The following is a 14,732-nucleotide window of genomic DNA, read 5'->3' on the forward strand; positions in this document are numbered from 1 at the left end:
GCCCCCGCTCGCGTCCCCGCCCGTCCGGGGCGGTCCCGCCGTGACGCGCTCCCGGTTCCTGCGGCGATGCCGGGGGAGGCGGTCACGCTGCAGCTCGGTCACTATTCGGGCTGCGTGGGGGCGCACTGGTGGGGGCTGCAGGTTCGGGGGGGCCGCGGGATGGGAGGGGGAGGTCGGGCCGGGCCCGGGGCTCGCTGTGATGTCCCGCTGTCCCCGTTCCCCGCAGGCCGCGGCGCTCCGCAGCCCGGCCGAGCCCGCCGAGCTCCGCGCGGCCGCGCTGCTCCGCTTCGGGCGGGGCCCGGGCGGCCCCGAGACCCCCGCACCGCGTCTGGTGGCGCTGGAGCTGAAAGGTACCGCGGGCCGGGGGGGTCGGCCGGCCCCGCCGCCACCGAGCGGCCCCGCCGTGACCGAGCGGGCTCTGTTTGCAGGCGGCGTGGGCTCGCTCAGACCCGACGGGGCGGGCACGGAGCCGCCGCTGACCTGGTGAGTGCGGGGCGGGACGGGACGGGACAGAACGGGACAGGGACACCGCAGCTGCCGCCGCTTTGTGTCGCAGGGACGGGCCCGTGGCCGATTACCGGGACTGCGCGCCGGGGGACACCGGGAGCCGCAGGGTGAGCGCGGCCCGCACCGCTCCCTGCCCGGGGGAACGGGGACACGGCCCCGTAACCGGGATTGTTCCCGTAGGGAGACGCTGCCGGCGACGGGAAGGGGAATCCCGGTGCTGCGAGGACAGGTTTGTGCGCGGGCCGCTGCGGGATCGGTTCATTCGCTGGGATCAGAGATCCAGAAAGGCGGAATTCCCTGGCCCCTGCTGTGGGAATTCTGTGCTTCTTGCTAGTGAACAAGGAGAAGGAAAACTATGACATAAGACTGGCTTATAGAGAGCTGGGTCAGAGCAGCAACTGGGCTAAAAAACGTGGAGAAGTTCAAGAAGTGATTTCTGCACTCACAGGGATGCTCAGAGCTGAAAGGACCTTTGCTCTCCCCTCTGCAGGCGCAGCTCCTGCGGGGGCCCAGGACGCTCCCTCCGTGCGGCTCTGGTCCGATTACCTCAACGTGCACCTGCACCCCAAAAGTGTCTACGTGATCCGGCAGTACCTGCACGATGGGTACGGCCAGAACCCAGAACAGCAGCTGAGTTTTGACTTCAAGGATGAATAAAAGGGGTAAAATAACCCCTCTTAACCCCCTTTTTCCTTAGGGATTGTGACTGTCTTGAAGCCTTTGGGCAAGGTGAGAGTCTCCTGCAGGACCCTGCCTGTGTTGAGGAGCTGGAAGATCGGCTGCATTTCTATGTTGAGGAGTGTGATTACCTCCAGGTTCACACCATACCCAACTCCCTTTGCTTTCAAGAACCTTTCTGCTCGAGATGAAGCAGAATCTGAGCTGTTTCCTGCATTGTCCCCATTGTTTCCCACAGGGGTTTCAGGTCCTGTGTGACCTTCACAATGGATTCTCTGGAGTCGGTGCCAAGGTGACAGAGCTGCTCCACGATGAGTATTCACGGAAAGGGATCCTGACCTGGGGCCTGACTCCAGTCCTGAGTGCTGTGGCTGTGAGTAAACCATGGGCAGAACCAACACCAGGTGTCCAGCCTGGCTTTGAAAGGTTCCTGTCCTCTCCTTAATATTCCAATGGGTTTTTTTCCCCACAGGACCCTCAGAACAGTTTTTATAGACTGATGAACACAGCCCTGGGCATTGCCCACCTCTCTCGTCACAGCTCTCTCTTCTGCCCGCTGTCGCTCAGTGGGAGTTTGGGAATCAAGCCAGAACCTCCTGTGGCGTTTCCTTACATAAAATACGAGGCAAGTCCTGGACTGGGATCTCCCACCGTGCCTGATCCACGAGCTTTGAGCTTGTGCAGCTTTACCCCTCTCAGTGTTTTCTGCAGCTCTGTGATTTGCTGGTTTTCCATGGTCCTGTTCTGCTCAGCAGAGACCTTTTCCTGCTTTTTCACTGGGACTTAGCTGCCAGCTCCTAATTTCTGTAGTTTTCTTCCTTCTTTTGAAAATATTAACACATTTCCTTGGGTGCTGTGCTTGCTGGTGGGGTGCTGCCTGCAGTGTTGGCACTGAAGAAAAGGCTTCACTACGTTATTCTCCATGCTTGGAGTAATTCCAGCCTCACTGGAGCCCCAAGGAGCCAAGGAAAGATAAGGAAACTGGCACCAAAGCATTTGTTAGCAAACTACAGTTAGACACTGGCTGCTTATCCCAGCCCTGACATAACTCTTAAACACCTCTTTTAAAGACACAGTTTACAAAACTGGGTTAAGGAAGCGGTGACTGTGACCTGTCCTGTAATTCCTGCGTTTGTCTCCTCCCCAGGCATCCCTGAACTACCACAGCAGCGCGATTTTGGCAGCGGCACTCGACACCCTCACGGCTCCCTACCGCCTCTGGTCCTCCCAGGGCTCCATGATGCACTTTGCTGACTCCCTCACCTTCTCTGGGAGGAAGGTGAGGACAACTTCCAGCTGTGCTGCAGCTGTTCTGCACACCCCCAGTGCCAGGAGCGTGTTCCAGACCCTGCTCTGTCACCCAACTCCAGGTTGTGGCTGCGTGGGCAGCTCTTCCCTTCCCTGCCTTACCTGGCTCCTCGCTCCCCGAAATTTTAAGTGCCCACCAGCAGGATTTGCCCTGGAAGCTTCTGTCCTCGTGGAGGGAGCAAAAGGTCAGCTGCTGTTTTGCTCAGTCTGTTGTGCTACGAGGAATTTGCCAAGAGAAACCCACCAGGTAAATCAGCATTTGAACTGCACTTCCTGCAGGGATTCCTCACTGGAGCCATCCACGCTCCATTCCGAGACACAGCTGAAGGGAGGAGCAGTCTAGTGACTGAGTGCTGCTAATTTCAGAGCAAAAAAGCTAAAAAGCAGCTGAGGCAGTGATGGTTTCAGGCTGGAAAACGCTGAATTTCCTTTGCAGCAGCTGCCCAGGCCAGCCCCGGTCCCCCCTGCACCGGTGTGAGAGCCCCGAGGAGGTGCTGCAGCAGTTCCTCCACACCCAGTTCCCAGGAGCTTTCAGGTGGGTACAGGCTGGGGGTGCTGGTTTAGAACTGGGAACAGTTGAGGGAGCTCTGGTAACTTCATTCATCTCACAGCACAGCCCACGTGCTCCAGCAGCCCTGTGACACCCGGCCTCCCTTCCCCCAGTTCTTCTCTCCTCTCCTGACCAGACGAGGTTTCCTCCTGGACAAAGCTCAGGGCTATTCCTCAGCAGGTAATAAACACCCCTTAAACTGCAACAGAGAAATCAGGGCCTAACAATGACAAAATTATTTATAAAAACTACTACATAAATAACAAACCAAGCCAGTGTGGAGTGTTTGAGGGCACGAGTTGTGAGCGTGGAGCGGCGAGTTCAAGGCAGCTGCTTGTGGAGCAGCACAGAGCAGGGGATGAGAGGTTGGTGAGTATTTAAGCCCTGCTGTGTCTCACCCTGCAGGTGTTGAGAGCGTTCCTGTGCTGGCAGCCCTGCAGAGCTGCCCTGGCCTGCACTCGCTGCTCTCGGGGCTGTGCCGGGAGCTGCAGGCGCCGAGCGCGCGGCGCTGGAGCAGCTCCAGCACGGCTGGGCTGGAACAGGACGACTTCCAGGAGGCCCTGGAGGAGCTAAAAACCCTGGCCCAGTGCTATGAGATGGGGTTTGGAGCAGATGGATCTGAGGATGAAGCAGACTCAGACTAACCCAGCTTTAAGATCACTCCCAAAATAAAGGGAATGGTTTTGGAGATGGCGCAGCTGCTTCTCATTTCACCAAAAATCTTCTTACTTCTGGCCTGAGTTCTCCAGGTTCTCACAGCTGTGTTGCAAAGGAGGAAAGCTGCTTTTTTGGGGGCTGATTTTATGTATTCTGGTTGGGTTTTTTCAGCTGTGCAAAGTGGATTTGCTCTGCCCACTGAAATAAGCTTACACAATAAATAAAGAATTCAGATTGTAACTATCTCACATAGAAACTCCAGAGAAGGGGCTTGACCTGGGGAGGAATTACATCACCATTTGTCCTCCTAATTGGTGCTTTTTATCAACTATGCTAGTTTCCTAAAACCTATAAAATGTACTCACCCTTGGTGGGGTGGGCTTTTGTGGACATCTTTCCATAACTGCTCCTGAAGGCCTTCAAATAAAGGTCCCCTTTTATATTACCTTCTTACTAAAATTATCTTGAGTTTCATTTCCAGGTCAGGAAAAAGGCAACAGATTGTTCCACACAAAAACTGACATTTTTAGGGTACAATATTTACAGGTTCTGGTCAGAGGCTGCCGGGCCCAACCTTCACCCCAAGCCCAGATCAGTGTCCACAAGTTCTGTTGAACTTGTTGAACAAGTTCTGAACTTCTGTTTCACTGTTGAAGCTCCCCAGGGAGGTTCTAGAGAATATTCTCATCTTACTTCCTGCCTTTGGTTTGGTACAGGCTGGAAGTGCAGCAGGAAATTGAACAAAAAAAGAAAAAAAAAACCCAAAACAAAAAGAAGGTGCTGTCTCAAGTACCTGTGCAAACATTTTTCCACAGCACCTGTCTAGCAGCAAACTGACAAAAAAAAAACCCTCTTCTGGTGCAGTCAGTAGTTTATCACCTCAGTCATCAGGTTCTTCCTCAGAAAGCAGAAGATCTTTATCTGACAGCTGGTCTGTGTTGCTGGTGCTGGTGGCATCCTCCTCATCTTCAGAGCTGCCATCACAGGATGTGTGGAACAGCCTCATCAGCTCCCTGAACCTGTGGGACACCTGCAGAACGAGGGAAATCCAAGGTGAAAAGTGACCTGAAAACCAGGGTGAAATCAGGGTGAAAAGTGACCTAAAAGTGTCATGGAACTGGAATTTCATATTACAAACTTCAGGGTGTTTTATAACAAAAATCAGCACCACAGTGGTGTTTCACACAAGATTCAGTTATAAAGGAAGAGAAATGGAAGAGCACTGGGTTGTTGCTTTTTTCTGGAAGAACAGTTACGTTCTCCAGGTAAAATCTGGCAGTTTGGGAAAGGACAAAAGCAGATCCTTTGTACAGAAGTAGGAGGCTGAAGACCTGAGCAGCAGCCACTGAAGCAAGTCCAGAACCAAACGTGCAGCTCAAGCATCAATGGTCAGAAGGACCAGGGCACATGGGATTTTTAGCACCACTAAAACAGAGCAGAGTTTGATTTTTTTATTTACAACTGAGCTGATTTTTCATCAAATTGAAGTTTGGGAGACTGATATGACAGCACCCCCCACCTCCCCTTCCTTCCCAGCCCCTCTCCCACACCGCCCCTCACCTCACTCGCTGTCTTGTTGCCCAGTTTTTGGGAGATGGCGTGGAAGGTGTCCAGGTGAGCTCCCTTCTCCTGGCAGGTGGTGAGGATGACTCTGTCAGCCTCCCTGCAAAACAAACCCCTGTGAAAGCAGCCTGAAACCAGTGACAGACTCGAGCACCCCAACCCTGTTCCCAGTTCAGCAATCCCTGAGCAAGGCTCCTTCCTTTACCCCTCCTGCCACCCCCAATCCCAGGACCCACCTCTAAGCAGAGCTCCTTTAGCCTAATTTTAAGTTCTTTAAAGGAAAAAAAAAGATTATTTCCCAGTCTGAAATGCTGCAGTAACAGCCCTGCCAGGAGCAGCCAGCGCTGCTCAAGGGGCCAAACTGATGGACTGAGGAATCCTCAAAGGGAGGGGGCAGAAAATGGGAATACAAAATGAAAAGAAAGGGCCCAGTAAGAGCTGAGGCCAAACAGTGAACACAGAAAGATGAGAGGTCAGGCAGAAGTACCTGGTCCAGAGCACAACCTTCTCGCCAGTGGAGCTGACTTTGCTGTTCTTGGCACACACGGTGGCCTCTGTCACTCGCTGCTGCTGCTGCTCCTCCTCCCTCTGCCCCGGGGAGGCTGTGCCTGCTCTGGGCTCCAGCTGCTCAGGATGCTGATGCACCTGGAAGCAGCTGCTTGCATTTGACCCTGGCCTGCCCTCGGGAGCATCTCCAGTGCAGCCTCTGTCCTCTGTCTCCAAACCGCAGCCACTGGGGGAGGACCCTGAGCCGCAGCTCTCGCTCGCTGCTGGTTTGCTGCTCGTTGTGATCCAGCCCTGCTTTGCTTCAGCTCTTCCTTCCAGGGGCAAAGGTGGTCCCTCGAGGTCTTTGCCACCTCCTGAGGTGAGAGCAGAGCCCCTGGGCTGCTGTGCTGCAGCAGGATGGAGCCCCTCAGTCTGACACGGGCTCCGTGCACAGGAGGGTCGAGGTCCCGGCGACGCTTTTGCTGCAGCAGAGAGCAGCAGGTCCCTGCTCAGCCCCAGGGAAGCCTCTGCATTCCCTCCAGGCTGCTTCAGTCCCTCAGTGCAAGGGCAGTCTTTGGTTTCTTGAGGTAGTTTTAGAGCAGCTTTTTGTAGCTGTGCCCACCTGGGGCCAGTAGCAGCAGAGTCCCCATCCCTGGCAGCATCCACACCTGCACTGGCACCTTCTGGGGCAGGTTTTTCACAAGATTCAGCTCTGCTGGAGGCCACTCTTCCTTCCAGGTGAGATCCTGGTAAGAAACCTAAACAAGGTCAGAGAAGCTGTAAGGAAAAACTTCTGGAGGCTTAATTCTCTGACTTTTAAAGATATTTTTATTTACAGAGCTTAATGCTGCATGTGAGAACAGTTTGAGAGCAGCTTTGGGACTCCACCTAAACTTTTCCCACCTGTACTTCAAAGAAGACAATCTACAGGAAATTTTCTTCACTCCTGTGGGTTGCTGCAACCAAGTGCTGTGTGAAATGATGATTTAAATCACTTGTGATTTTTGTGAAATGAAGATTTAAAAAGTTCATTGCCCAGAGCAAAACTCTCCAGTGAAAGAGCCACTGCTGCTCTTGGCACCCTGGTTACAAACCCAGACATGAGACCACATTTAAACTCCTGTGTTTAACTGTGTGTTGTCCCCAACAGCAGCATGAGCTGAGCCCTGGCTCCAGGGAGAAGGAAGAGATCTCCCTCGGGTTGTTCATCCTGCCAAAATTGTGTTTCTCCTCGTCTGCACCAGACTGGAGGAAACAGAAGCACCAATGAAATTGTTTAAAGGGATATTAGAGAGATGATGGTTCTGAACTGCCGTGCTAAAATGGAAACTGGAAAAGAACCAGTTCCATGGACTGGGGACTGGAGCAGTATCCTGGCCAGAGAAGCTTAAATGGAGCAATCCTTGTGAAAAGGGAAGAATATTCTCTAGGCAGGAAAGGTTTTGTTGAAGGGAATGCTCGACAGGTTTGGAGCATCCAGAGTGGAGGAGCAAGAGGAAAAAAAAGTGAAAAGATGACAATTAGAAATTCTAATTATACTCAATAAATGTGCATGAGAAATCCCTGAACCTCTGCTCATTTGTGTGGAGAGGATTCTACACCTGTCTGTAGAAGACAAAGGTTCACCCACCTGGAGCCAGAGAGTCCACTTTCCTAGAGACAGGTTTTGTTCTGCTCTGGACACCCTCTCCCTCGTCTCTGCTCTCCAGGCTTTCCTCTCCAGGCTCCTTTGACATTCCAGGATCCTTCCCTTCTGGCTGGGGACTTGGCTCTCGCTGAGCAAGGCTGGCAGGCAGCTCTTGAGAATCTTTGTTTTTATAAAATTTGTTTTCACAAACCTGCAAACCAAGCCACAGGCACAATCACACACACATGGTCTGTCCATGCCAGCCTCACCTCAGCCTTTGCTTCCCAGGTTTTCCTGGCCCTGCCAAAGGCTTCACTTGGCATTATGTTTGCTTTAGAAAGATTATTATTATTATTATTATTATTATTATTATTATTATTATTATCATCATCATCATCATTATCATCAGGCATCATGACTATTTTCAAATAGTGGCCATGCCAGCATCTTCCACTCAAAAAACTTCTTCTTAACCCAAAAGAACATCAAAAACTCCATCATTTAGCAGAGCAAGGAGGGGCAGTAGAAAGGAGGAGGAGAGAGATGGGAGAAGGCCGGGCAGGTGCAGTCAGAGCTCCAGACAGGGAGGCACCACTGGGCACCTTCGGATCGATTCCCTTCCTCACCCCATTTTTTGGGAGACACGAGGCCCCAGGGTCATCACAGCAGGGAGACTTGGCAGGGCTCCTCTCCCCCCTGAGCCTCTCCACTGACCTTGCTGCCACAATGGCTGCAGCTCCTCCTTTTGCTTTTCTTTAGCTTGAGATCGCTACTCCCTTCATGGCAGGAACATGAACATTCCTTCATCCCATCCACCCACTCGACCTCCTGGAAACAGACAGACTGCAGCTGACAGACAGACAGTGTTCCAGCTGACAGACAGACAGTGTTCCAGCTGACAGACAGTGTTCCAGCTGACAGACAGTGTTCCAGCTGACAGACAGACAGTGTTCCAGCTGACAGACAGACAGTGTTCCAGCTGACAGACAGACAGTGTTCCAGCTGACAGACAGACAGTGTTCCAGCTGACAGACAGTGTTCCAGCTGACAGACAGTGTTCCAGCTGACAGACAGACAGTGTTCCAGCTGACAGACAGACAGTGTTCCAGCTGACAGACAGACACTCCAGCTGACAGACAGACAGTGTTCCAGCTGACAGACAGACACTCCAGCTGACAGACAGACAGTGTTCCAGCTGACAGACAGACAGTGTTCCAGCTGACAGACAGACAGTGTTCCAGCTGACAGACAGTGTTCCAGCTGACAGACAGACAGTGTTCCAGCTGACAGACAGACAGTGTTCCAGCTGACAGACAGACAGTGTTCCAGCTGACAGACAGACACTCCAGCTGACAGACACTCCAGCTGACAGACACTCCAGCTGACAGACACTCCAGCTGACAGTGTTCCAGCTGACAGACAGACACTCCAGCTGACAGTGTTCCAGCTGACAGACAGACAGTGTTCCAGCTGACAGACAGACAGTGTTCCAGCTGACAGACAGACAGTGTTCCAGCTGACAGACAGACAGTGTTCCAGCTGACAGGCAACACTCCAGCTGACAGACAGACAGTGTTCCAGCTGACAGACAGACAGTGTTCCAGCTGACAGACAGTGTTCCAGCTGACAGACAGACAGTGTTCCAGCTGACAGACAGTGTTCCAGCTGACAGACAGACAGTGTTCCAGCTGACAGACAGTGTTCCAGCTGACAGACAGACAGTGTTCCAGCTGACAGACAGTGTTCCAGCTGACAGACAGACAGACACTCCAGCTGACAGACAGACAGTGTTCCAGCTGACAGACAGACACTCCAGCTGACAGACAGTGTTCCAGCTGACAGACAGTGTTCCAGCTGACAGACAGACACTCCAGCTGACAGACAGACAGTGTTCCAGCTGACAGACAGACAGTGTTCCAGCTGACAGACAGACAGTGTTCCAGCTGACAGACAGACACTCCAGCTGACAGACAGACAGTGTTCCAGCTGACAGACAGACAGTGTTCCAGCTGACAGACAGACACTCCAGCTGACAGACAGACAGTGTTCCAGCTGACAGACAGACACTCCAGCTGACAGACACAGACACTACAGCTGACAGACAGACAGTGTTCCAGCTGACAGACAACACTCCAGCTGACAGACAGACAGTGTTCCAGCTGACAGACAGTGTTCCAGCTGACAGACAGTGTTCCAGCTGACAGACAGACAGTGTTCCAGCTGACAGACAGACAGTGTTCCAGCTGACAGACAGACAGACACTCCAGCTGACAGACAGACAGACACTCCAGCTGACAGACAGTGTTCCAGCTGACAGACAGTGTTCCAGCTGACAGACAGACAGACACTCCAGCTGACAGACAGACAGTGTTCCAGCTGACAGACAGACAGTGTTCCAGCTGACAGACAGACAGTGTTCCAGCTGACAGACAGAGTGTTCCAGCTGACAGACAGACAGTGTTCCAGCTGACAGACAGAGTGTTCCAGCTGACAGACAGACACTCCAGCTGACAGACAGACACTCCAGCTGACAGACAGACAGTGTTCCAGCTGACAGACAGTGTTCCAGCTGACAGACAGTGTTCCAGCTGACAGACAGACACTCCAGCTGACAGTGTTCCAGCTGACAGACAGACAGTGTTCCAGCTGACGGACAGTGTTCCAGCTGACAGACAGACAGACACTCCAGCTGACAGACAGACAGACACTCCAGCTGACAGACAGACACTCCAGCTGACAGACAGACACTCCAGCTGACAGACAGTGTTCCAGCTGACAGACAGACACTCCAGCTGACAGACAGACAGACACTCCAGCTGACAGACACAGACACTACAGCTGACAGACAGACAGTGTTCCAGCTGACAGACAGACACTCCAGCTGACAGACACACAGGGAACAGGGGGACACGGGGGGCTCCCACACCCGCAGAGAACTGAACTGATGATGGCAAGCAAAGCACACCAGGAATGTCCCCATCCCGTTCCTTGCACCCCTGTGAGGTTGTAGCCATGTCTCATTAACACAGTTTATCCCCATGCATTTGCTCAGAGGTGAGAATTACCAGGGAGACACCCCAGGCCCACCTTGTCGTGGTGTTGGCCTCCAATCTCTTTCCGCTTCTTGTTTCTGGTGGCTCCATGAATTTTGGGTGGTTCATCCTCCTCTTCTACATCTGGCAGAGACACCTCTTCAAACCCATCAAACTACAGCAAAACAAACACACAACAGCTGCTCTCAGGTGATTATATTTTGTTTTCCCCAGAAAATAAGAATCCTGATCAAAAATGTGAAGACTTTGCTTTAGTCCACCAGCAGCTCTCCCACCCCACTGCTTCCCTCTCTCTGGAACTGCACCCTCTGAGCTCTTCCAGATCAAACATGTTTCTTATCCCAGCTTTTATCATTTCTGGTTTTAGGGAAAAGGTTGCTCCACCTCATACTCCTTCTCTTCCGTCCAGTTGATCTCCTCAAAATCTCCCATGCGGCTGGCCGAGGGCCGTAGGTGATCAAAGAAAACAGAGAACTCATCCTGCAGGTGGTCATGTCCCTTCAACAGCTGCCACATTTGGGTCTTCAGCTGGAAGATAAAAAATCCAGAGAAAATGAGTCTCATTCCGCATCACCTCCTTGTCCTCTGAAGGGGTCTCAGAGCAAGGGGAGCACCACAGTTTGCTACAGCTCCAATGTGGAAGTTGGTGCTTGCATGGGAACAACTTCCTGGAAATTCTGACATCACTGCACACCCAGCTATCAAATTAGCCTGGAAATATTCCTCCAGAATCCCAGGCAGACTGTAGATGACACTAAACCTTGACTGCAAGGTGATAAAGGCAAGGTGGAGGTGGGAGAGAGGAAACCCACAGGGCACCTCTTGGAGAGGCAGCTCCAATTCCCCTCGAGCCCAAGGCCAGGTTGGGTTGGGCTTGGAGAAACCAGGGCCAGTGGGAGGTGTTCCTGCCCGTGGCAGGGGCTGGAAGGAGAGGGGCTTTAAGGTCCTTCCCAACCCAAATCATTTTGTGACTCCTTGAATTTGAGCTGTACCCCCAAAAGGGAGAATGTGCTCTGCCAACTCCTGTGGTGTCCAGGAGCAGGACAGGGAATCAGGCTGGCTGCACTCTCACTGGGAGGAAAGGGATCCCTGGTTACCTCTGCAATCTCCTGGGGCAGACAGTCTGCACAGCTCTGCAGGACTTTGATGATCTTTTGGTGGTGCGCAGGATTTTCAGCAAAGCAGATCTCCAGCTGCCTGAGGAACTTCCGGCTCTTCTCAAAGGCTTGCTGCTCCTCAAACTGGCCAAAAGAAAAGGATTCATCCTCATGTACAAGCACATATTCCCAAAACCATCTCAAATTCACTTAAGCTGTAAAATCCTGTCCTGCTCTTTGTTTTCCATTGTGTTGATGCCCTTCACAAGACTGGGAAGGGGCAGAGAAACACCACTTTGTACCATCAGTATTACATGAGCTATAAAGTTTGGCTTTGCAAGTAAGACAGGGAAATCCAGAAAGAATGGAACAGGTGAAACCCTCTATCCTAGTGGACAGAGGCAGATTTGGAGACAGGGAAAATCTTTGCTGTATCTGCACGTTGTCTCTGCATGTCAGACACGATGCAAGTGGGAAAGGCTGGTCCTCCACAGCCACACTGAGATTCACAAAGAACACCACACTTTCAAATTCTGATTAATAAAAGCAGCAAGGTAAGCAAGTGATTTACCAGCTGTTTTCTTTTCTTACCCTAGCAAGAACTCTTTATCCTTTCACCCTAAAAGCTTTTATATGTTGCTTAAAATCTGGCCTCCTCCTCCTCCTCCTCTCACTCTACCTACCAGCCCACATTCCAAAGCCTGCTCTGGTAAAAGAAAGGCAGCAAAATCCGTGAGCAGCTGTGGCCAGTCGTGCAGCAGTTTCTGCAGAGTGGCATAGAGATCCACGGCTGTCCGTTTGTCCGTGCCGATCTCAAACTCGTAGATAACGCGCAGGAAATCTTCGTACTTCCCCGGGATGTGCTGCAGGGTCTCCCGCACCTGGGGGAGCAACAGGGCTTGGTAACATCCAGGAGGAAAAACAAGTTAATCACAGAGTATCTTGTGCTGGAAGGGATCTTAAAGATTCCAACCCTTTGCCATGGGCAGGGACAGCTTCCACTGTCCCAGGCTGCTCCATGCCTTGGACACTTCCAGGGATCCAGGGGCAGCCACAGCTTCCCTGGGCACCCTGTGCCAGGGCCTGCCCACCCTCACAGGGAGGAATTTCTCCCTAAATTCTTTTAATCAAGTAATCTTTGATCTCCTCTACTCCAAATCTTGCAATTTCGTTGAAGTCTCTTCCTTAAAGATCAACCTAAATTACTGCTCACCAGAGAAGGAATCCCAATCCAGACTGTGAAGTTGAGAAATTCAAAAGTTTCTGGTGCTGTGAGTGCAGCAGCTGAGCACCCCCCGCCCCTCACTCCTTCACTTCCAGCTCCCCCACTCAGGACAAGGCAGGGAGGAGGAAGAGCAAAAGCAGGGAAACTCTCAGCTCAAGAAAGGGACAGTTTGGGAAGTGAAGCACCACACGTGGGGTGTAGGAAGAAATAACTCCACCCCAGCCAGACCAGCTGGTTCTGTAGCTCAGTTGTGTGTCAGAGAACCCCAAATCTCTGATGTTCCTGCTCCTGGGCTGCCTCACCCTGCTCAGGTAGGCCTGGGCAAAGGCCAGGTCCTTCTGCTCACGCAGGGGATCCCTCTCCAGGATGTCCTCGTCGTACAGCAGCAGCAGCTTGGAGGTGTCCTTGCTGGCACGAGCCCGGCCCCGCTTGCTCCTGGTCCTGTGGGAGCTCCTGCTCTTCCCAGGGGGTTTCAGGTTCTCTCCTGTGGAGGAGCACAAGTGGCAGAGGAACCCCAGGGCAATATTCCAACAGAAAAGCAGCTTTCAAGAGTCAGTTATGAGTTCCTATCTGTGCTCCCTGGAAGTGTAAGAGAAACACGCTTCCCACAAGTCAAGCTGGCCAAAATCCTAAATTTGCTGTTTGTTTTCACAGTTTTCCCAGGAAAAATCCCTGGATACAGCCACAGGTCCATCCCAGCTTTTCTTGGAACTAAAAAATCCTGCACACCAAGGCAGGACAGCTGTGAGGGGAACAGAGACACAACACAAGCCCCAGAGCTGGCTGTTAACTCTGCAAATTTTAGCTTATCATTTACATAGTAAGTTAAAATCACAGATAAATACCTGGTGTCACAAAACAGGGAATTAAATAGGGTACTAGGAGGGGTTACATCCAGATTTTTGTAGCTTTAGGATTAGGAATCTAATGGGCTGAGGTCCCCTCCTCAAAGTTCACTGCTCATGTTCATTTCCCACTTCCTGGACTAAGTTTCATTTCCTTTTCTCCAACATGATCTTGTCGGACAAAATTCAACTTAGCAAAGATTTCTGACTATTTAATATTGTTTTTCTACAGGTATGAGGTATTAGCTGACACAAAGCATAAATCTGTCTGTAAATTTTTGAGGCACTAAAGACCCTTGGCTCACATCCGAAAGAGATGTGACTGGGTCCCAAAGCTGTATTTCCAGCTGGAAAGCATCACTTGGCTCAGATACATCCATGAAATTAAACCCAGGTAAGATCCCCACTGTTTTGTTTTTCCTGCAGAGAGCACCTCTACTTCCTCACTCCCTGTGTCCAAAAAAAAATCCCAAAGAACTCACCTGCTGGCATCCAAAAAACCCCACAGCACTTACCTGCTGGCATCCTGTGGGCTTCCACCTGTGGGGAAGCTGCCTTGGCCATGGTGAAGGCAGATTTAGGCTCCTCTGATACATCTCCACATATTTCATCATCTTTCTGTAAACTCTCTATTCCTTCCCCTTCCTCCTCCTCCTCTTCCTCAGGCTCAGAGTTCTCCTCCTGGGAATTCTCTTCTTCAGAATCTCCTTCTTGGCTTAAACGTCTCTCTGTTGCAAGCCAAGTAAGTTTTTCCATTGTCTCCTTAGAAACCAATTAATAACAAAAAAATCACATTGTTTTATTTTATTGTTTGGTTTAGCATCATTCAGCAACTTCCTCACTGCATCATGGACTCCAACAGCCAATTTCATGGATCCAACTAAAGGATTCTGTTAGGGAACAAAATTCAAACTCCTCCAGAGCTGCCCAAAACTGTACCATGCAAAATTAAATTTCAGCATCTGCCATTCAGCAGATTAGGCCTTAAGTTAGAAGGGATTCCTTAATGATTCCTTAATGATCATCTTAGCTCTTCAAGGCTTGCTGGAATTGTGACCTGGAAAATAATTGTTACTCAAAGCACTTCTTAGAGAACAGCCTCATTGAGGAGCCCTTGCAGCTCAGCAGAGTTTAAA

The 14,732-nt window shown here is 51.5% G+C and overlaps 2 protein-coding genes across 5 annotated transcripts in view; one reads left to right on the forward strand and one right to left on the reverse strand.

Annotated features, from left to right (window-relative positions):
* Positions 1-66: 66 nt before the first annotated feature.
* On the forward strand, positions 67-3,940 carry MSTO1 (misato mitochondrial distribution and morphology regulator 1). The gene is made up of 14 exons (XM_014260835.2): positions 67-141; positions 227-350; positions 429-483; positions 557-614; positions 688-736; positions 998-1,112; positions 1,205-1,322; positions 1,424-1,558; positions 1,658-1,810; positions 2,333-2,464; positions 2,556-2,740; positions 2,930-3,028; positions 3,105-3,223; positions 3,449-3,940. The coding sequence occupies exons 1-14, from the start codon at positions 67-69 to the stop codon at positions 3,685-3,687; spliced, it is 1,656 nt and encodes a 551-aa protein (XP_014116310.2). The 3' UTR covers positions 3,688-3,940.
* A 337-nt stretch (positions 3,941-4,277) lies between these two features.
* LOC102110294 (GON-4-like protein) overlaps positions 4,278-14,732 on the reverse strand; it is a 29,151-nt gene continuing 18,696 nt past the window's right edge. For 2 of the 4 annotated variants that reach the window (XM_014260884.2, XM_088068594.1), the window contains exons 21-31: positions 14,112-14,358; positions 13,054-13,235; positions 12,210-12,407; positions 11,527-11,670; positions 10,814-10,957; positions 10,464-10,583; positions 8,091-8,204; positions 7,380-7,587; positions 5,751-6,507; positions 5,261-5,363; positions 4,278-4,730 (exon numbers count right to left, since the gene is read on the reverse strand). In XM_014260884.2, the coding sequence (XP_014116359.2) occupies positions 4,581-4,730; positions 5,261-5,363; positions 5,751-6,507; positions 7,380-7,587; positions 8,091-8,204; positions 10,464-10,583; positions 10,814-10,957; positions 11,527-11,670; positions 12,210-12,407; positions 13,054-13,235; positions 14,112-14,358 (2,367 nt within the window). In that variant the 3' untranslated portion in view covers positions 4,278-4,580. The remainder of the gene's footprint in view (positions 4,731-5,260; positions 5,364-5,750; positions 6,508-7,379; positions 7,588-8,090; positions 8,205-10,463; positions 10,584-10,813; positions 10,958-11,526; positions 11,671-12,209; positions 12,408-13,053; positions 13,236-14,111; positions 14,359-14,732) is intronic. The other 2 variants (XM_014260885.2, XM_014260886.2) reach the window with 2 other exon arrangements.

This window comes from Pseudopodoces humilis, chromosome 31 (assembly GCF_049639895.1).
Source record: "Pseudopodoces humilis isolate 2021_Gansu_Grassland_sample_001 chromosome 31, ASM4963989v1, whole genome shotgun sequence".
Classification (NCBI taxonomy): Eukaryota; Metazoa; Chordata; class Aves; order Passeriformes; family Paridae; genus Pseudopodoces; species Pseudopodoces humilis.